Below are 23,113 nucleotides of genomic sequence, written 5' to 3'. Positions count from 1 at the left end.
GTCGAATTAATTTTTTCGCGAAGCCCAGCGATGCACATTGGATCGAGTCAACAGGGGAGATCGGACAAACGTTGGAAATTTTAAAAGGTCATAACTCCATTTATACAAAACTTTGAGATTTTTAAAGTAGTTCCATTGGTTTCCTCGTGAAATTTTTTTTAGGTACACCCCTTCAAGTTTTAAATGTGAGGAATAAAACATCAAAATTTTGTAGTTTTAGTTAAAAATTTCATGTCCGACCTCTTTGATTGACTCGGTCCACTGTGCGACGTCTAGCGTGTCCACTGTCCAGTGTTCAGTTCCTGAAATCGATCTGAGGCCCCCCGAAATATGGGCCTTCCTCCGTAATCGTTTGCATTTTCAAGAGGAATGTTTATCGACTGTTAACTGATAGAGGAGGCTGTAAAATAAGGACATAGATAGGTTGCAAAAATTCAATGCGAACATTCGCTTTGGAAATTTTTTTCAACATGCAAAAAAAGTTTTATTCTGCTGTACCAAGGAAGAACGCCGTATGAATCTTCAGGCGTTGCCAAGTTGCCTTTAATAAAATACAAATTTATTGAGACAGTATATGAATACTTTTCTCCAAATTTTTCAGACAATATTCTTTGCAGTTTAATCCAGAATATCTGAAAATGCCAAGGAAAATATTCATAACTTCCTTCAAAAATAAAAATTTTATCTGAGGAAATTTGGCAACTCTCCAATGTTCATACGGCGTTTTTCCTCGGCATGCCGTATTGACTTTTTACAAAGTAGAGATACTAAGTGTGTCCTTTTTCTGAGAGCTTATTAAGCGGAAAATTCGTTTGTCCGACTTGGCGTCCTTGCCCGAGACGAGAGCAAGATTCTGAAGCTGGGCTGGAGCAGGAGCACAAGCACAACTTTTTTATGCAACACGCTCGACCGACGCAACATCGCATCGTTCGTTGCTCTCCGTCTAGCTCCCCCCCCCCCCCCCTTTACCTGCGCCCCTGTAAAGTTGACACGGACGAAACGCGACGCACTGCATAAGGTAACTTGAGTCTCAAGAATCCGCTCATTTGTATCATTGGCGAATGGGACGGATTTTCACTGTTCCGAAAAAGATTCAAGCATATGTGGATCTCATTTAGCATGACTAAGTGTTTTCAAAATCGTGCAACTCCTTGTTTTCTTTTAAAAATACGAAATATAAGTACAGTATTAAAATTCACACAATTATTTCCCTATAAAATTAGCAATTTTTTGGTGGAATGCCAAAACTATTCGCTAATTTGGGAGATTTTTTAGATAAGTTTGTAGAAGCAATATTATCACAACACTGTAATTGTGCTAGTTCCTTTTTGCTAAGTGCGATCCAAGTAATCGTAATGAGCGGTCACGAAACAGCAGGTCTCATTGCCCTAGAAACTTATGAATTTGTTGTAAAGCCATTTATGAAGTCATGAAGTCATGCTGTCAACTCATGTTTCTTAAAATTTACACGGGGAAGTTTTCTGTGAAAAATGTCGGATGCTTTGGGAATTCGCTTCATGTTCCCTAAACTGTTGACAAAGAAAGAAATGTAAATTTCTGTGAAAATTCAGCGGATACTCTTTTAAATTTTTTAATAGCGGGATCAATTTTGATCTGAATGAATTAAAAAGCGCAAGATTATTAACATTTTGAAAAATATACTTTCTCATTTCGTAGATGTTTGCTATCATAAATGATTAGTTGGTAGTATCTTTCATGATTTAGAGTGGGAATTCAAATGACTCATAGGATAAACTACAGTCTCAACGATTTCAAAATTGTCATAACCTTTTTAAATATTGTGTTTGCCGTTTTCTCAAAACTTAACTCAGCTCCGCTGAACTGAAACGTAACGCACTCTAAATACCCTCGTTAAACTTCTGATGAAAGAACTTTGCCCATCGTATTTCCTCGGTTCGTTAGGTGTCGTTCGCTACTACACCCCATTAGGTATTAGACAGGATTTGATTTTTGGGTCATAAGTTCAGTCAAATATTTATTCAGAAGAGCCAGTTATACAAGTGAATTCAAATCATACTAAATTGAAATATTTGCTTCTATTGAACTCTTTATTGAAATTTTTTAGAACAAATTAGAGTCCACTGCTACGGAATTCGGTAGTCATGTCTACTTTTAGAAGGGGCACGCCCCTGATCGCTTCGCGGTTCAGCCCCTCGAAGCGCTTCGCGTCTCAGGCGTATGCGTTACGCGTTACTTGTATGTCAAAAAATTGAGTAAGTATCGATTAAACTTATTGATCAAAGTAATCGATTAAAAGTATCGAGTAAAACTGAGTTAAGTACTCTTGAGTAAAATTTCGTGTTGATGAGTCTGACGGTGGGAAGTTGACAACATCGCCTCACCCCAGACGTTTCGAAATTTTGGTTATCTTCTACTCAGAGGACCGAGTGGTTTTGTGCAGATGAACAGACCAGACAGAGTAATAAATAAACCAGTCCCCGAAGACCTTCATCCACCTGTGGAGTGAACTTCGGTCTCCAGTTGTGTTCTTCACAAATACTTAAAGTCATTATGACGTCAGAAGCGTTGCCGATGTGTGACAAAGCTTTAAAGCTCCATTAAAAATGATCGTAAATGTCAGGAATCAGCCCGAAGATCGACGACTCCTCATTTTTAAACCAGTGCTAGTCACCCTACTCACGTTTATCCCTCTAGGAATTGTATTGTATCCATGGACTTCAGTAAGTTCAGGGGTGCAGAAACTTTCGTAGCCCATGGTACCGTGAAATGGGGGAACCCATGTGAGGACGAGAAAAATGGGTGAGCCATGTAAAAAGGGGGAGTTTTTTTTTTTTTTTTTTTTTTTTGGTGCAAGGTGGGGACCAAAATTTTCAAGTGCGCTGTTTTTTTTTTTTGGGGGGGGGGGGGAAGCACTCAAGCGCCCTGTTTTGAGGGGACAGAGTCGACAGCGTTACTTTATATGTCTGGTAAAATTCTGCGAAAACTTGAAATGGAGGAATCTAAATTTATTTTGGGGGAACCCTTAGAAGTTACTACACCCCTGTGCGTAAGTTATAGGTAGTCACCACGAAATATAAACTGAATGGTTTTAATCATGATTTCGGGAATTCTGATAGAAATAGTGCATTAATATAAAAAACTTAATTCGGCAAAGTTGTTGAAAAAGCAGGAAATGATTTTGTAAAGAAAAATTGTTGGATGTATATGTACATAGCCATGGCATCGAAACTTTCAGAGGTGAGATCTAAAAAAGTCCAGTTGTTGGTTTCGTCCGGAAGTGCGTGTAACTTAATACTTTTAACTAGAAAACTTATTCTGCTTGTAAACTTCCTTGTTTTTTAATGTACAAGTTCTCCAATGCTCCTTCAGTTGAATACAGCAAACTAACAGTAAAGAAACAGGGAACGGAACTAACCGAAGTGAATATCAACAACATTTGCACAGCAAAATTTCTGCGAAGTGATTACCCGGGTAGCTTAATGATAATCTTGACGATGAGAACGTAGCTCGTTACCTCAAGCCTCAAGCGTTTGATTTTCCTTCATTTCGGCACTCCACTTCCAAGCGCGCTCCTATCTGCTAGTTGTGTTGCCTACATGCGCGTTTGAAGGCGTTTCCGATCGACGAAACCGACTTGAATACTGAATAGTTAACATGTACTGCGCACGGTATGCCAAAAACCTGAAGGCGCCTCTAACTTTTAAGTTCTCCTTAACCGAATCCACATGTTAAGATTAATATAGTTAGATACAATAAATCGTGCTTTACTGGTGTTCACTTTCTCTTATTCAACCCGTTGACTTTTAAGAGGTCCAACCCAAAATTTAAACTGTTAAGGGGGGGGGGGGGCAGGACGTGGGCGACGCGGAGGTCTTAATAAGTGACTCGTGAGTGACCAAAGTGAGTCTCATTGTGTTTTTCCATCGCTAAGTTTATCTTTTCGTGCAGTTATATGTACCTATTTTGATGTCATTTTGGTTGCGCAATTTTAAGCGACACAGAATTATACCATGGGCTGCGTTCATAAATTACGTAACGCACTTTTTTGGCATATTTGACGCTCCCTCCCACCCTTGTAAAGCTTTTGTGACGCAGGTCCCTATCCATTAATACGTAAAAACAAAATGATGGAACACTCCACTCGCCCCTCCCTTCCCAGAGCGACGTAATTTATGGACTATCCCCATTATATGTAGATCAACCCAAAGGGCTCTAAATGGTAAATTACCCCCAAAGCAGTTCTACTTAGCATTGTATGTTACCAGCATACTAAATTTTACTTTCATAAGTTTATGGAGTAAAGTGAAATCAGTCGTGGTAAATTAAAAAGCTTACACCGTTCAATATCTGAAAATAGTCTTCCGCTCAACTTTTATTTCTCTGTATTTGCTGTCTTCAGATCAGAAGTTATCAAGAAAATGTAAGGAGCTGATAAAGCGATAACTTAATTTATGCACATTTAAAAAATTATGCGCAGAGAGCTCCAATTTCACGCCACCAAAAGGAAATCCATCCACGTTACTCGCATCTTTCTCGCACTTCAGTGCGCAATTTTAAGAAGCTTCTGTGTTTTCAATTTATTGAGAATGATTTGGACTGCATTTAGCGATTTGGAACTATAAATTCTGGCTCTTCTGGAAAAACACTTATGTGCATAGGGAAACTAATGGCAATTATGTTGTTTTTTAACCGGGCTAGAATTTATAGTTCCAAATTGCAAAATGTAGTCCATTTGGTGATTGCGTTGAACGATTTTATCAAATCAAAAAGAAGCATTTGTGCATATTCCAACTTTTCACCAAAACTTCCTTTCCGCAGCACAATCATATTAATGAAATCCAGCAAAAGAGAGTCAAGCCAAATGTTGGGGGAAGAATAAGTTACAAGTAATTTTGAACTTTTCTAGTCATTCATTATCTCCTGCTGAAAATTCAGAGTCGAAAAAAATATGTACAACTCAAAGATGGGGGTTAAACTTGATCAGACATTGAGTCTTTTGAAAAATTAAAAGCTTAAACCTCTTATTTTTGGGTTTAAACTTAAAGTTTCTTAATTCTTTCTCGCTCCACTCGGTCGAGTTGTCTGTAATGATGTTTGGACAGAGTTATAATACTAAAAAGCTTTTCGCTTTTCTTTTCGGCCCAACCCTAGAGGGTACTTCGCGTCCTCTAAGGCTCGCTTTGCGAGTCTTTGTGAGTTAATCTATAAATAGAGCAGGCTCATTTAGGGGAAATCTCGTACCGATGGTCGTAAAAATCATGAAAATCGGCCCAGTAGATCTTAAGAACGAACCGTGACAAAAAATGCTCATTTTCTCGTTTAAATGGAAGAATTCACAATTTTATCACTGCAAATACCTGGGTCATATTTCCAAAATCTGACTAGTGCTGGATCATCTAAATAGGAACCAAGTATCACCTGTTGATTTCCCCAAAAATTATGGAAAGCCGCTCAGTAGAACAGTAGAACGATCCGTGACTAAAAATGAAAATGTAGGAGCGTTAGAGAGCTGATAGTGATGACGAAATTAAATCCCCTCGCATTAATTCTTCGCATATGCGCTTATTACACAAACCTACTAAGAATTTTTCGCTTTCTTATCCATTTCCCTCCAAAGGCGGATCCAGCAATTTGGCAACACCAAATTCCTGCATTTAAACCTATGTTAAATTAATTATTCTTGTCAGAGCACCTGACCCTTCTAAGACTAAGAGTCGATACATTTCCATAGGTTTAAATGGAGGAAAACAATGTCCCCAATTTGCAGGATCCGCTAATGTCCCCCTCCCCTTTGTTTTCTTCTCCTTGGATTAAAAAAGTTTAGAAGAATGACAGTCAAGTGCAGTGGCGTGGCGTGCTTTGCGATCTATCGATTGCTCTGTCATTTAAACCTGGGAAAAGAATCGATAATCAGGGTGCGCGACACCTTAATAATCGATTCTTTACCATAGCTTCAAACAGGGAAATATCGATATCAATCATTCACGCCACGCCACTGGTCAAGTGCTTTAGCGATCATCCCCATAAAAATTATATTTTCGCCCTAATCTTCTTTATTCTCATACGTATGTGTAGTCGACTATTGGGCGAAGTGGGGAGTCCGCCATTCACTTCATCAGCAAGGCGTTATCCGTCTCTTGCGTTGCGTGCGGCACGCCGCATTATGTGTCTAAATTGACCTCCGACCATGAGCTTGCTAGTCTTCTCTCAGGATTTTTTTCTCAACGCAACTTTTTTTCCTCTCCACGCTTTTTTCCTCATTAATCCTCCGAAGCCAGCCGCTTAAACGATACGAACCTCGCTGTCTGCGATTTTCAGTCACGGTTTTCAGATGCCTGTGAAAAACAATGTAGTTTCCCCATCGGAGCAATAATGCAGGCGGGTTTTCCTGTGCGACCTGGCAACCTCGTTGGCGTACTTTTCAATGGTGAAGGAAAATACTCATTTTTCCTATTCGAGGAATGTAGCTCAGGCGCGTTTTTGCACGCAATCTAGCAATGTTCCCTCACTTGAGTTTTTTATTCTGCCCGCGGGACCCGCAACACTTGAACTCGTATAAGTGAGCCACTCGATCCAGGTATATCTTCACCACTTCTGTTTGAAGATGTTGACGTTTTTTGTTTTATTTGGAAACATTCCCAGTGTATGGAAAACCTGCTGCGCAGTTCTTAAGCGTGCTATTGCCGTTAGGGATGCCGCCCATTTTTGAATGGAAATATTGCTTGAATTCGATGGTGGATAGTAAGCAGTCACTATGGTCCCCGCCTATTTTTACATAAAAAATTACCTCAGGAAAAAAAGTGGCACATCTCGAAAGCGCAGGGTCAAAAAGTACGGAAGAGGGACGGCTCTGAAAATGCAGTTTTCATTCCTCTCTTATTCCTTTACTACTTCTTCCTTTCTTACTTCTGCTTCCTTTACTTCTTCTTCATCTTCTTCTTCCTCCTCCTCCTTTTCTTCACCTTCTTCTCCTTTTCTTACTTCTTCTTCCTCTTCTTCTCCTTCTCTTACTGCTACTACTACTCTACTACTTCTACTTCTTCTTCTTCTTCTTCTTCTTCTTCTTCTTCTTCTTCTTCTTCTTCATCTTTCTCTCCTTCTTTATCTTCATTCTTTCATTTCTAAGTCTCTCAGGTGAATTTGTTTAAGTGAAAGGTATAAGAATGAAGAGCTTTAAAATGATCCGTTTCATAACAGCTCTTCAAAAATCTTTTCCTTGGTTATTAATTTACCATCCTAGATATGGGGCAAAGGGTTGATCTCCCAAAAGCCTCTTACATGGTCTGCCATGGATAACAAGTTGAAGTCTGAGTATAGCAGCATTCTGAAACATTTTCGTCGCAATGTGAATCTAGATAATTAAGTTTAGACAAAAGCTTTCGCTGAAAGAACTTTGTCTACTCATTCCGAGGAAAAAAGTCAAGGATAGAGGGAAGGGGAATTATCAAACATTTGAACAGCGCTGATAAAGGCCAGCTGCTACGTCGATTATCTAGCAGTATCACAAGAAATACGTAAACGTGTCTTGTTATGATTCAGGTTTCGCAGCTTTTTCAAAGCGTTTCAATGCTTAATGCTCGTGACTTTAAGTTAACTCAGCCAAGAAAAATAAAAGAAAAAAAAACAAAAAAAACAAACAATCAGAAAATGTCTAGTAATTTTCTCGGTTTTCGATTGATAACGACCAAGTCCGGCAATTTTTTTTCCAACATAAAGTAGTCTTTACGAAAATCGCACTTTAACACATGTAAAGTATATTCGATACTAGTGCTTAACATATATTGCATTACCCTGTATTTGAATTTGTGAATGAATGACAAAACTTTTTCTCTGTGCAAAGCTGAATTTTTGGTTAGCATGTAGTCACTCAAAATTTCTCTTGAATTGGCTTCAGATTTGATTTTGATGATGACTATTCTAAAAAATTAAACTGTGTAGAAACTGAACTTTGTACATTCGATATTAGTGTATTTTCCGAAGGAAAGATACACTATTGCGTTCTCCCTCATGGTGGGACCTAGACCTGGGACCATGTAAAGAGCACCGATCTCAAGTCGTAGATCACGAATATATATGTCATTCATTTTCTGTCATATATATTATGTATGTATGTATGTATGTATTTCAGCCAGCGTGAGGATTTTTCAGTTTTCAGAGCGTTGAGCGGCAGTTAATTTTTTTAAAATGACAACCATCTTAAGTTTTAAACTGGTCCTATTTAATAAACTTGAATTTCAGTTTTATGAAGCCCACCAATATGTGTATTTGTTCAAATATATTGTTTTTACACATTAGTACTCTTGATGAAAGGAAAAAAAGGAGGGTGGAGGGGGGGGGGAGAGAGAGAGAGAGACAAGTTCCGTAGTCAGCACAATGCAAAAATTAATCAGAGCGAATAAGCAGGAGTGCCCAGCGAGGAAAGTATTCTCGCAATTTTTCTTTTTTTTATTCAAAGGTGGGGTACCGAATTATTAAAAATTACAGCCTTAATGACATAATAATAAAACTCAGGCAGTGTTGAGTGACTCAATTCTATAAGTTCGTCTTTGTGTGCAGCTTTTTCCCTCCGCGAATATCATCTGTTATGCGTTAAGAACACTAACCGATGATGATCTAACCGATTGACTACTCTTCAAATACCTTTCTCGCTTCTTTTCCCCGCGGCGCAAATTCGCGATGCTACCTTTTTTTTCTTATTTGGGATGGCGCAGTGGACGGCTATGATTCACAACCGATTGGGTAACCCGAGTGCCGCTCTTTCACTTGGATTATTTTTCCTTTTTAGCGCGGTGCGAATTCGTAATGAGAGCCTCCATTAATTGTGCACGCATAAAAAATCGGGTGTAATTGAATAATTATTCAGGATCGGAGGAGCTAAAATTGGCTCCTCGCCGCTGCCATCGCGCGCGCGCGCGCGCGCCGCACCCAAACGTGAGGCCGCGAAAACTCCGAAAAACGCAGCGCGAAACAGCGCGCCACGCTCCGCGTCGCTCGATGGGTTGGCGCGAAAAGTTTGTGGATTCTGAAAGGGAAAAATTGAAGCGCTGAATGCAGAAATGGCATTTATTGGTTGTGGTGTCTCAAAATCTTTGCTAACTTTCATCCATTATGATTGTGGCAAATGTATGTCATTCGTTGTAGCTTTTACTGAATATTCTTTATGGTTTTACTAATTTTTCTAAAATATCAATATTATTAAAGTTTCTCCGGCCACGTTTTTTTAGTAGTATGTGTGTGTACAGTAGACTCTGGATCATCCGGATTAATTGGTGCCGGGCCCGATCCGGATAAAAAAAAATCCGGATAATAATAGTAAACACAAACACCACCAACCGACACCACAGTATTCTTATTATGTATACATCATGTACATACCAACACGAATTTAAAAGGTTAACGCCAAATTAACGACTCAATGGTGATTGAGAATGGTAGCCGACAACGATAAATTACAATACAACGAGTAAAGGGCGCAATGCGTAAGGTATTCATACAGTCTTGTAGCCTCTAATGTGCGTTTTAGGCTAACTAACCGACTGCACTGCGTTTGGCGCAATGCGAGAAGTATTTATGCAATCTAGTAGGCGCTAAAGCGTTCCACGCCGACCTCACTGTTTGGCGCAATGCGTGAAGTATTCCTCAAGCCTTGCAGGCGCCAATATGCCTTGCGACCGCTTCTCCGCGGATCCGCTCACTTATCGGAATGCGTACGTAGTTACATGGTTGCAAAATCGATCCGGATAAACCAGAGTCCGGATAATACGAAGCCGGATAATCCAGAGTCTACCGTAGCTTTTACTGAATATTCTTTATGGTTTTACTAATTTTTCTAAAATATCAATATTATTAAAGTTTCTCCGGCCACGTTCTTTTAGTAGTATGTGTGTGTATAAGAGTTTTGATAGCTGATCAAAACCCATGATTGTAAGTCCCTATTTCAAAGCCGATTACGTCTCACTATAAATAAATATCACTTGTCTGCACGGGGAGATTAAGTTTTCAGCCTTTATAGCCCTCTCCCCTCTCTGGAACTCTCTGAACCCTTAGTAAAGAAACGCACACTGCCTTCAGAAAAGCCTCACCGAACATGCACAACTTTTAAACTAGGATCGGCAACATTTTTTTCCGTTTTCCCTGTCGGCCTTTGCCGACAGCTTAACAGACCGCGAGTCTAGCCGTAGCCACCTACAGGGTTGCCAGCGGTCCGGAAAATCGGGAAAATCAATTAATATATTCTTAATAAATAAATTATTTAAAAAAGAAAGAAAAAGAGAGAGAAAAAAAGGTGGACATTTTCCTCGAAGGCCGAGGAAATTTAGGAAATTAGAAAAGTTGGAGTCCTCACTCTGGAGTATGAAATAAAGTAAGTTATCTAAGGGATGACAGCGCAAAATTTTTGAGAAGCTCTTATTCACGAGATAAATTGCGACCTCGATGTTTGATTAAGAGTAACTTATGAAGAAAAATTTTTAAGGATTGGTCTGTTCGCCCAAATAACTCTTACATGATATGAGTTCAGACCGGCGTAAGCCAGGTATTAGTTTATATCTTTGATTATATAATTCTGCACTACAGTACGAAAGGATCTAGAGAAGTAAATTTTTGATGTGGAAATTTTTGTGGACATTTTTTATGGGAAAAGCGAAAGAGAATCAGGGAATTTGAAGATAAAGAAATTATGGCAACCCTGTCAACTGGTTACTAAGTACAAAATCACACCGGGTTAACTTTCGCTGCAACGAGGATAGCCGGTGATCAAGAAAGGAATCCCGCGTCGACTCGGAGCTCGGCCAGGAGGAAAAGAGCGTTAACGGTGACTCGCGAGGCTGGCGGTTAACGCGCGCGTTGCTTCCCACTTAGCGGGCAGCGCGCGCGGCGCGGGTGACGGCGCGCAAGGTGAGCCACTGGCGGCACCGCTCCACCCCCCTGACGTAAGCGCGGCAGACGCCACCGTGCCCTATCTCTAGCGCGACTCCCATTTCCACGATTTTCCTCGGGACCCCGTCGCGAGCGCTCGTTCAGTTCGAGTTTCACTTTGGCGCGCGCAACGTCGTCGTCGTCGCCGCTTCCGTCGCCAGTGTGAACGCGCCCCCAGTGCCAGCACCCCCGGGTCGCTTCAGTTCCAATCAGTTCGATCCTGTGACTTGTGTGCCCCTCTCCGTGCCGGTGTCCGAGTTCGTGTGGTGTAGTGCTTCGTCGGGGGTGTGTTGTTTCCTTGGTTGGGGCGAGGATCATGAAAGTGAAGGAGTTGAACGGGGGGGAGGGGGACGAGGGGGCTCGGATCCCGATGATCGACGAGGACGAGGACAGTCCTAATGCGAACTTGATTTCTTCTGCCGACAGGAAGGGCTCCGCGGTGAAGATCACCATCTCGCCATGCCAGCCCAAGACCCTGAGCAACCTCCCCAAGAGGCCGCCCGTCGACATCGCCTTCAGCGACCTCACCTACACCGTCAACGAGGGACGCAAAAAGAGTGAGTAGATTTCTATGTTTGCCTTTAACTTTGGCGGATCCAGCAAACTGGCAACATTGTTTTTCTCCATTTAAACATATGGAAATATATCGATTCTTAGAGGGGCGAGGTGCCCTGACAAGAATCGATTATTTAACAAAGGTTTAGACGGGGGAATCAGGTGTTGCCAAATTGCTAGATCCGCCTCTGGCCTTTAAGGTCTCGATACGCGATCAAATTCCGGACCAAGTCCGATCAAAGAAGACCAGTTGATGACTCATGGTCACCATGCAACAGCCTTCTTTGATCAAAATTGGACGGGCCGCTTTGGAAAAAAAAACACATTGGATCTGGAGTCCAGACTCTTGAAAACATTGACAAGAAAAAGGACTCTTGATTCAATCAGATTTAAGCTTAAATCAAAAGGAAATCCGCTCAAATTAGAGGCTTGGTTCTTGATTTAAGCTTAAATCCGATTGAATCAAGAGTATTTATTTTTCTTGTCGATGTTTTCAAGGGTCTGGACTCTAGATCCAATGTGTTTTTTTTCCAAAGAGGTCTCAATACACGATCAAATTCCGAACCAATTCCGATCAAAAAAGACCAGTTGATGACTAATGGTCACCCTGCGACAGCCTTCTTTGATCAATATTGGACGGGCCGTCAAATTTTGATCAGAATGGAGTGCCACCATTCATACTTTCTTGCCGCGTGAAACATTTCTGCCCAGTTTTCATTTGAAAACTAAGCGAAGTAACAATTCTAAGACTGATGACTAGCGACATTTTGATTGTAATTGGTTTGGGAATTTGATCGTGTATCGAGACCTGTATGCATGCTCTCAAATTTTGATGCCTCCTCAGAGCTTAACTCAGGGTGACGAAGTCCTGAAGTCAGGGAAACTAAGGGTGGTCGGGAATGTGATGGAATCAGACGAGAGAGCCCTTAAGCACTGGAAAAAAAAACACATTGAATCTAGAGTCGAGACTCTTGAAAACATTGACAAGAAAAAATACTCTTGATTCAATCGGATTTTTGCTTGAATCAAAACGAAATCCGCTTGGATTAAGAGGCTTGGTTCTTGATTTAAGCTAGATTCTGATTGAATCAAGAGTACATTTTCTTTTCGATGTTTTTAAGAGTCTGGACTCTAGATCCAATGTGTTTTTTTTCCACTGAGGGTAACAGTAAAACATGTGATAACTAATACTACCGTGCTAAGAAAGAACGGCGTATGATCATTTAGGCGTTGCCAAATTTCCTCCGATTAAATGCTCAGATGAAATTTCAAGGGAACTGTTCGATTTTTTATTTCAAAATTTTCAGAAAATTCACACAATTCAATCTAATACATCTGAGAATTTCAAGGAAAAATATGCATAACTTACCTCAAAAACACATGTATTATCCGGGGAAATGTGGAAACTATTGAATTTTCTTACGGCGGTTTCCTTAGCACGGCAGTCAAAGACTTCAACAGGGTTCATGCAAGCTTGAAAAGTGCTTGCTTTTAAAAAAAAAATTCAAGGCCTTGAAAGTGCTTGATTTTTTGGAAAGTGCTTGAAAACGTGCTTGAATTTCTCAGATCCACTTTTCGGAGGTCAAATGAGAAAGCATTCGACTTTTCAGACGTACGCTGGAAAGTATTAAAACGTGTTGAAATTGAAACGAGAACTACTCTGCTGAGTTGCCTGCTCAGTCTTTCGTCGCTGCTGAAAGTGGCTGAAAAAGATAACTTTGATCTAATTACTGGCGCTATTAGATTTTACAAGAATGTCTTGTCAAAAATTTTAGAAAAATCTCCAATATCACATGCCTTAGTTCGAAATTTGTCCTGTTTGGATCCGAGAAGTATGATTCACCTAGATGCAGATTCTTCTCCTGTTAGTCGGTCAGCTGTTTGCAAGAAGAAAATGAGGTCTGTCTTAAATACATTGTGTGATTGTAAAATAGTCGTAGCTGGTAAAGTTGATATTATTCTTGATGAATTTGATTCATTTTATCAAAACGTTGTCTTAAAGAAAGCTGTCACCTTTGCACACTATGAGCCTTATAAAGAGAAGTCAAGAGTTGATGAGTTTTATATTAACTTTATGGACAAGGATGAATACAAAAATTTATGGAAAGTTGTCAAAATAACTCTACTCTTAAGTCATGGACAAGCATCAGTGGAGAGAGGTTTTAGTGTAAATAAAAACCTAGAAGTAGAAAATTTAAAGGAGCAGTCCTACATAGCACAGCGTTATGTACATGAGTTTACCGATGAAATGGAGAGCTTATCCAGTATGGTAATAACCAAAGAGTTAAGACAAAGTGTATCAGGTGCTCGCAGTAGATATGCTACCTATTTAGAGGAAGAAAAGAAAATCAAGGCTCTCACAGCTATTAAAAATGAAAAGTCAGAAAAAACAAAATCTCTACAAGAGAGAAAAAGACGCTTATGTGAAGATGTAAAGACCTTAGAAAAAGGTGCAGACGACCTGGCAGAACAAGCTGAAAAGAAGCAAGATCTCTCATTAATTGTTAAGTCCAATAGTTTCCGCCAAAGTGCCAAAAGAAAAAAAGAAGAGTTAGCAATCGTTGAAGGAGAAATTTCGAAACTCTCCAAACAGTTGTGAAAAAGAACCATAAGTCTCGGTTAAAATCTATAACTTTTTAAACTGCTTGTAAAAACATTTTTCTTCATACCTACATTTATTTAATTTCACATTAACATTTTTTTCTTTTTACTTCTGGTTTTTTTACCTTATTTTTTTTCAATGATGTGGGTCCATTATCTTCTTGAAAGTGTTTTTTTTTTCTTCTTTCGTCCGGTTTTTTAGTGTTCATAAAGACTCTTTTTTCAAATGATGTGCCGTTCCATACTCCAGACATACTCCTTACGTGTAGCTTCAAATTAAGAAATCCCACTTTTAAAATTCAAATATTTTTACAATAGTGAAAGACTATCAGAAAACATCTTGCTTCAGCTTTATCAAGAATGAATCTTCAATTTTGAGCTTCTTGTCCAAGTACCCTACTATTCTCATGAATTTAATCCATCGGGTAGCATGCAGATTTTCTATTAACTCTTTCATAAGTTGCACCATCTTCAGCCCATCTTATACCTATCGATATCCATCGGATTTAACCCATCGGATAGCATGCAGATTTTCTATTAACTCTTTCATAAGTTGCACCATCTTCAGCCCATCTTATACCTATCGATATCCATCACTTCTTAATGATTAACGTTGTCTCAATGAATATGAAAGTAAGATATTTATTTATTATTATCATTTATTTTTCTTTTTATTTTTAAACCAACGTTTTGAATAAATTGGAATAAAACATTCAGGTGTAAGTATGGATGGGTAGTTGGTCGAAAACTTATGCGGTGAGCCAGGATTTTACTTTTTTTTGCTTAGAATTTAGAGGTATTTACTTACTGGGTTGTCAGTATTGGTACTGATACTTGGGATGGTCTTTCATTTATACATCCGTGTATTTTTTAATTAGAGGAAAATACTCATTTTAGTTGGTTGTTGATATCTGTCTCGCTATTAGGAGTTTTTATGTCAAAGGTCCTGTGGAAAAATTTCTTGAATCTCGCGCAAAACTGCTTCCAAAAGGCTCTTGAAAGTGCTTGAAAAGTGCTTGAAAATTCAGAAAAATGTGCTTGAAAAGTGCTTGCATTTTTAGCACTGAGGCTGCATGAACCCTGTTCAAGTATTGATCCTTTGGAATCAACTCGAAATTTGAAGGCAATAAAACGACAAATTCAAGTAAAATTGCAGTTTAAGCTTACCGGCACTGTTATCAGCTCTAAAAGTTTATTCTTTCCAAAAGCTTATATCATCATCCATCATGAAAATTATGACTTGACGTTTTGAGGCAAGTTGATGTGAACGATTTGAGTTTTACCTCAAGGGTTCTTTTGCCAGAATTTGTAATGCATCACCAATGTAACTCGACCTTGAAAAATCGAGAAAAATACAAGAAATTCTACTATTTAAAGTTGAGCTTCTACCCGCGGATAACGGGAACACAGCACATGTTCTTTCAGACAAATAACCAAAATAAACACACGCGCTCGAAATTTTGAACAGTGCCCACGAGACCACGAGAGCAAGGAAATCACAACTTCAGCGTCGGCAAACCTCTGAATGACCCCTTCTCTAATGAACTTTCCTTAAAAAATGCGATTGAAAAAGAGATAACAGCCACTGCAACAGGGTGATACAGGTTGATTGGACTAAATTTTGCAATTTGGAACTACAATTTCTGGTTCAGTTCAGAAACAACGTATGAACCATTAGTTTCCCGAGGAACGTAAGTGATTTTACGGATTAGCCAGAAATGTTAGTTCCTAACTGCAAAATACCGTCCAATACTTCAACGATTGTGAACTTTTTTTGCAACAAGTACGCGTAATTTTCGCAATGCTGTCAAGATTGTGCAACTGGAAACAGCTGAACGATTTGAGAGCCTGATCAGAATTTGCCCCCCAAAAATGTTCTGTACTTTTTACTCATTTCTCTGGCAAAATAAGTAGGCCGTGTGTTTGATTCGTTTGTAACAAATTATCTTCAAAGTTTCCTTATTTTAGCAGCATTGCAAATCATACACATACTTGTTGCAAATCATACCTCCACTATGTAGGATATAGCTGATTTAGACTACATCTTAGATACGAAAAGTTCTGACAACCCCGATAACAGCCGATCCCCCCCCCCCCCCCCCCAAGGGATTTTCCAAATTCACCCATTATTGGAATACCAGTGAGAGATTCTCCAGCAAACTGATATACTTCCTTCTTGTGACTGTTTGAAGAACATACTCTTAGAATAACTAGAAGTAGGGTCGTAACTTCAAGTAATTTTTTTTATCGATTCCTGCTCTTGTACTGTCCGGCTTATTATAGCGTCTACAATACAAGCAAATGTGAAAATGTGAAAATACTTCTCCTGTGAATTGAACGTTTGAATAATCCGTTTTGAGGTTAATGTCATCGACACTCATGGCCTCAGAAACTTTACCGCCATAAATACGCATCATGAATTGAAGTCGACTTAAAAATATACGCAGAAACACTCTCCGTTATCTGTCCGCCCCAAAATTTTAGAAGGCGAAAGAAAGGGAAAACATGGGTAGGGATCATGAGCAGGAGAAGACCTATTAATACCAGTTTGTTTTTGGAATTTAGAAGAGATGAACGCGAGGAGAAAGAATTCTTAGGAGTGCATTGACTGTTGTGTTTTGGGCACCTCAAAGCGATTGGATCGGCCAATGTTGATGAAAAAAGGTGCATGGCCCGGCCCTGCCGCGACGACTGAGCTTAGAGCGCACAATTTGAAGCGTATGCTAATGACTGAACAGGAGTTTTTATCTCATACATCCTTAATTTGCATAGGAAGAACCATCGATCGCTCTGTGGTTATAAAAACGGTTAGCGATGAAGCAGGAATATGAATACTAGGAGTCGATTAAATAATATTACTACGCTACGCAGGGTTTCTAGAAACTTCTCAGTAATTTGAAATGATCAAATAATGAGACTTTACAGTTTACACCATTGAAATCGTTTTATTTATCCCAGACTGCGACAGATGGAGCATGAGATTCCCCATTGAGCCATATTCTTATCCCTTTTGCTCCATTTTAACCATACAATTAGTCAATTTCAAACGCTGCCCGGCTAACGGAAGCATAGTATAGCGTCTTTCCTATGTAGCCTTATTTTTGGCATAGTTTGTGATCAGTAATACAACCCACGTTATAAGCATACGGGGATCTATGAGTACGTATATTCACCTCCAGGTAGAGTTATAAGTCAAACGCTGTATTGCATGATCGCCGAATTTGCGCAAATGTCTTTTTGTTTTCGGACGCATAGTCACTTGTTATATTGAGACAATTTTGGAAAGCTTATTTCAAATAAAAGGAAACACGGGGTCTTTTCCCAGCGATAGCAAATTACATTTTTAGGCGCTAATAAAACGCTAGAAAGAATCTACATCGTGTGAATTTTTCTACTTGGTTCATATTTTGATTCCTATACAAAATACAATTTTCTTTTTCAAAAGAAAACAATTACAATATCCGTAGGTAATAGCAGCAACAAAACCACAATCTAAATTTGTTAGAGCTAATTAATAGTAATTTGGTGAAGAGAATAGATAAATTTTGGATTCTATATTCATGAAAATAGGCAGCTATGACACGAAAACAAAATTTGACAGCCGAGGTATTTGGAGAGCAGTGGTTACGCAAAAGACACAAGTCCAAAGGCGAAGTTTCTGCGTTGTGTACAGCCAAAGGCAACATAAAGATGACGTCAATTGACCATGGGTATGATTCATGGGTATAAAATCGACCATGTCATAATTTCCCAGGTATCATTTTCTGGCGAGCCGCAGTTTCGCACTTTTCTAAATTTCTCCCAATTTACTTAAGTTTTTGTCAGGATTCGTCAGTTATTCAATTTCATAACTGTTTAACTGAAATTCTTGTTAAAGTACTTTTCAATAATGTCTGCCAAATAATTCAAATTCGCAGTTTTATAAGAGACTCATAATCTTGATAAAATTCTCGTTTTGTTTACACTTTGATTAAATTAGTGGAGGAGTAAAACAAATAAAACATCTGAAATTTATCATCTGATTCTATAGATAATGAAACGCTTGGCTAGAATATCCTCCTCCAGTGAATTTTTCAACCTTTTTTCAGTTTTAATAAAACGGAAATCCCGTCGAGTTGGAAATTCTCTCTGTTTTAAGTAATATCGTAATCGTGTTTGCAAAAATCTTGTCCTGAAGTTATCAGAATAAATGTTCATTTGACACGACTTTTTCCTGCATGGCGGACCTTCACATTCTGCTCACGCACACTCACATGCTTCACAGCGTGCAAAATTTTCGCGCAAAATTTTTATTTTGCTTTTAATTGACAATAGCGGGCGAAAAGACGAGTTTAATTATTCTTCACCCCTCCTGCCCCTCCTCTCCCAACGATTCTCGTCAGGTTTTTTTAATACTTCATTTATTTACCTCTATCCACAACTCAATTAACAATCCACCAACAGTAGCCTCTCTCACTCCACAGGCTGGCTTATGGTTTCTATCTTTGTCTTACACTTGATGGTTTCAGCCTTGATCGCGCATAGTGCCAATGGACAACAGGTGCGAAAAAAGCTTTAAAATGCCTTAGCACGGAAATGGCAGCGTTTGCTTTTTTTTTGTTGTCAGATCATAGATAATCTGATATCCTGAGCACAGGGGCTTCCAATCCGATGTTATCATCGCGTATAAGACATTCTTCAAGAATTCCCTTTAAATGAAAAGTAAATTTTCCCATCCTTGGCTCGCAATTAACGATGCCTGGCTTTAAAATGTAAAATTCCCTGCAATTTTACAACACTAGTCAATATACATCTATCTTGGAATAATTTGGTCAAGTTCTATCATGTTTTTAACCTGTCGAGATAACCACTTTTCTTTTAATCCTCCTTAAAAATTCTTTACTTTTTGCCATGACCGTGACCAAAACACTTTCCTCAAGTTCGGAACAAAATGTAAAAGTTGAATTTTTTCCTCCGTAAAGAAGAAAAATGGTAAATCAAATTGTATGAACACCCAACAAAATATTTTTTCCGTTTTCATTTTTTTGTTTGTTTATTTATTCTTGGATATCATTTAATTTTTTTTTTATTTTATTTTTTTTTATTGCTTGTAGCGGCAAAACAACGTAATTTTCGGCTTAATTATGTTCATGAGAATTTTTAGTCGGTGTAAACAAGTAGCACATCCTTCGAAATAACTAACAACATCGCAGGTGCACCAACATTTCTATTTTTGTTGCATAGCATTGAAGTGAGTGTATACCATTTGCGTTCCCCATCTCTTTCGTTTTTAGCAGGAAATAGATCCCAGCTCGTTTAAGGCTGGTAAAAACTATCATTCCAACGTCACTGAGTCAGTGTTTTTCTGAGACCCCCAGGCCCAGGCCCCCCTCCGTCAACGCTGACACTATCGCGTCGTTGCAACGCTCGTGGTCAATAATCGAATGAACTTTGATTCGCGCGAGCATTGGGAAAAAAGCGCGCGTAGAGCGTGCTAGTTATTTTATCAAGGCCGTTTTGGATTTTTTGTCGCTCGTATTAGGCTCAAGTCAACTAGTAGAAGTGGGAAGGAAGGGGGATAGGGAAAACTTCCTTCGTCCTCAGTGTTGTCGTGGTGCTCAAAAATAGTTTATTTTGGGTAGGCCGTACACGTGATACATGCAAGTATAAATAGACTCAGTATGTTTCAATTCACCGGCGAAATATCCCCGCAAAATCTGATTCTAAGATTATGTGCGAAGAACTCAAATTAAAAAGTAAAAATAATTATTTTACACATCCCCCTTTTTTAAAGATTTGCCTGTATCTTATTGTGGAATATCCAAGCATGGATAATTATATCGACGGTGAAACTACTAAACCGCGTATCTCGGGTTGCGACGTTGCAGACTTCTTGTCATACTTTACTTTTTTAATGAAAAACTACTCAACGTGAATTCTTGAGAACTTTCGTGATTTTCCTTCTCTTAGCGAAGAAAACTCTGTAGAAACTTCAAGGAGTGATGTTCCTTTTTTCGCCTTCAAAAATAAAAATAAACAAAATGGGAGTAGATATTTTTAAACACCGCATACGAGATACGTGGTCTGGTTGTTCCACCATCAATACGGTTCTGATACAGACTTAGAAAGATGCCTCCTTTTTTTAACATATATTAATATTACCTTTTTGTAAGTCTGCCTTTTATTTTTCCTTTGTACACTAATAAATGATAGAAATTCTCCCTCGTTCGGAATTATGAATTCTTAAAATAAACCTATAATTCAAAATGTAATCCAGTTTCCAGAACCTCCAATGATCGGCTCAATAACGGATTTTAAACCTAGCTTATTTTATAGATTTTGTAATATTTTTTCCTAATTCTGTTTATTGTGGCAACGGTGCCTGTCTTACATCCATACATAATTTTAGCACGATCATGGTCCGAAGCCGTCTCAGGAATCTCCAGAAACTAGGGTTGCAAGATCATTCAAAATGGAAGCTTAATTTTCCTTCAATACAGCATAAAATAATGAAATTTTATCACCTCCTGGTGACATTGGTCGACATTATTACAGTGTTCATAAAATAGTTTTTTATAATTTTTTTTCAAAGCAGTACTGGTCTTGTAGTTGCCTTTATGTCCGTTTTTATAATTGTTGTCTTGATTTAATTGAATATTAGCACTTTTTTCTAAACTAGATGCAGTCTGCCATAAAATTATAAGTAATTTGCGGAAAATGTTGGCCTCGGTATTGCAATCGCAAAATGAGGAAGCCTCAAACTGCAAAAAAAAAAAACTCCGCGAGCTGAGCTTTAATTTTTCATAATCAATGAGAAAGGCGTATGTTTAATAACGTTAATCTTGCATAACACGAAAGCGTACGGCATACTTATTTCTAGCACCGTAGTCTTGCTATGACAAACTTTATTGATTACGCAAATATTATGTTCAGGGTCGGTTTTATGATTTCTGTGACTTCTGCTTGAGCTAAATAAAAGAGAGAAGCATTTGAATGAAATCTTCCTGAGCCTAGGAATGTATCGGGGTGTTTGTCTCCTGAAACTTTGAAAGAAAACAATTTTGTTTTTCTATGTGCAGACTTCATTATTTATGTTCCATACATCAAGAACGCTTCAGTTTTAAGGGATACCAAACTATGTAACTGAAATAAGATACGCGAACCTCGACCTAGTTTTTCTCTAAGTAAAGGAACGTCAAGTAGTTATTTATGTATATTCATTCTTCGTACCAAATTCAAATCATTACAGAAGACACGGTATTAAGACAAACGATTCATTTTAATTTTTTTTTTTTTTTTTTTATCATTTTTCTGGAAGGAATTAAGTTGTATATCTTGAAAATTCTTCTAAATTTTCTCAAAAAACATTTCGCTAAAACCTTGTGTGTGAAATTCTTTGATTGAGTCCTGATATGGAAAAATATGTCTAACATCGTTTTAGTGTCAATAAAGTGAAGATGGAAAAATGCACTCTCAGTTCGCACCTCAGGCAATGCAACTTGAGTTGTAACCTATGCATACAACTATTCGAACTTTAAGGATGTCCGTGTTGCGTAACCAAAAATTGAAGGGGTTTTGATTTTGTTGCCCTCGCTGTTAAAATGAATCCACGCCGTGTGCCACAACAAATTCATTCGCCTGTCAAGTGTTCAATGCGTTCGGATCGCCCCAAAACCGCCAACCGCCCTTAAGAACGTAGGTTAGTAGGTATTAATAAGTATTCTCAGTAACGTCTCTTGGCATGATCTAATAATGAATATATTGTTCTCATGTCTATAGACACTATTCCACAAAAAGTGTGTAATCTTTTTTGGTTTATCCCAGAAATGATATCTCCTCCTTTCATTTTTGTACGCAGTTAGGTAATTTTTATGAAGGAACCATAAAAATTAACTCCTTTTTGCGTAATGTCGTCCGCATCTAAATTACTGTTTTAATTTGTGTATTTGTTTTGTTAATTTAAAACTTTGATAGTCGGAAACAAAGCGCAGTTGTTTCGAATTTGTGCGTCCCTTGCGGTTACGTTACTATTAAAACAAACATACGCGAGTGGATCCGTATTGCCCACCACGCACATTCATCTTTGCAGCGAGGACAAAAAAAATCCTAAAACGCCTTCAGTTTTTCGGTTATGCAACACGGGCATCCCTCGAGCACGAATAGTTGTATGCTTAGGTTACAACCCAACTCGCGCTGCGTGAGATACAAACTGACAATGAGAGTGCGTTCTCCCGTTCTTAATTGAAACTTAAAAGCTGCCTTGTTTTTTCACGTAAGGCCTCTATTAGAGAATTTCACACACAAGTAATTTCAACTTGAACAAGCGCCTGAGTATTGCCTCAAACTTTCTCTCCAAGATTTCAAAGATTATGAATTTCACGAAGTTTCTAAGCAGATGTTGCCCAGTTAGTTAGTGTCGTTAGTTAGTTGCTTAGTTAGTTTAATTTGTTGGTAAAAAAATAAATATCACGAGGAAAAAAATTAAGCAATATTTATTGTAATTTTGTTATTTCTGATGAACGCGATCAAATTGAATTTTTTTTATTTTACAACTTTTGATACTAAACCCTCTCTTTGAAAAAAGTTCCTCCCCCGTCACAATCTTGCCCTCGGTCCTGATCCCACGTTGATGAAGGCTGGAGGCTTGACTATTGACAGTTATAATTTACAAACTTGACGAAGCGCACGGAGCAGCCGAATGGGTTTATCGGCATTGGCCCGATGATGCGCGATGATAGTAATTAAGGATGTTGATGTATTCTGCTCATTCACTATTGATATCGCTCGCTGTGAGTTCTGCTTTGCTATTAGTCATCGGCTAGGCAAGTCCACGTCACGCGAGAACAGCGTGCCCTCGCCTCGATATCCTCAATATACTCGAGTACGAGTGAATTAAAACTAATAATAATAATAGAAAGCATTATGAACTACACTGGAAAAAAAACACATTGGATCTAGAGCCCAGACTCATAAAAACCTCTCCAAGAAAAAGTACTCTTGATTCAATCAGAATCTAGCTTAAATTAAGAACCAAGCTTCTTAATTTAAGCGGATTTCGTTTTGATCCAAGCAAAAATCC

The 23,113-nt window shown here is 38.6% G+C and overlaps 1 protein-coding gene across 2 annotated transcripts in view; it reads left to right on the top strand.

The window, feature by feature from the left end:
* LOC109030536 (ATP-binding cassette sub-family G member 4) overlaps positions 1–23,113 on the top strand; it is an 80,815-nt gene that overhangs the window by 20,896 nt on the left and 36,806 nt on the right. Inside the window, exon 2 of one of the 2 annotated variants that reach the window (XM_019041534.2) lies at positions 11,326–11,456. In XM_019041534.2, coding sequence (XP_018897079.1) covers positions 11,326–11,456 — 131 coding nt within the window. Of the gene's footprint in view, positions 1–10,980; positions 11,457–23,113 lie in introns of those variants that run through there. The other variant, XM_019041533.2, reaches the window with a different exon arrangement.

The sequence above is a fragment of the Bemisia tabaci genome, chromosome 3, assembly GCF_918797505.1.
Source record: "Bemisia tabaci chromosome 3, PGI_BMITA_v3".
Lineage (NCBI taxonomy): Eukaryota > Metazoa > Arthropoda > Insecta > Hemiptera > Aleyrodidae > Bemisia > Bemisia tabaci.
This window is presented reverse-complemented; position numbering and strand designations above follow the sequence as displayed.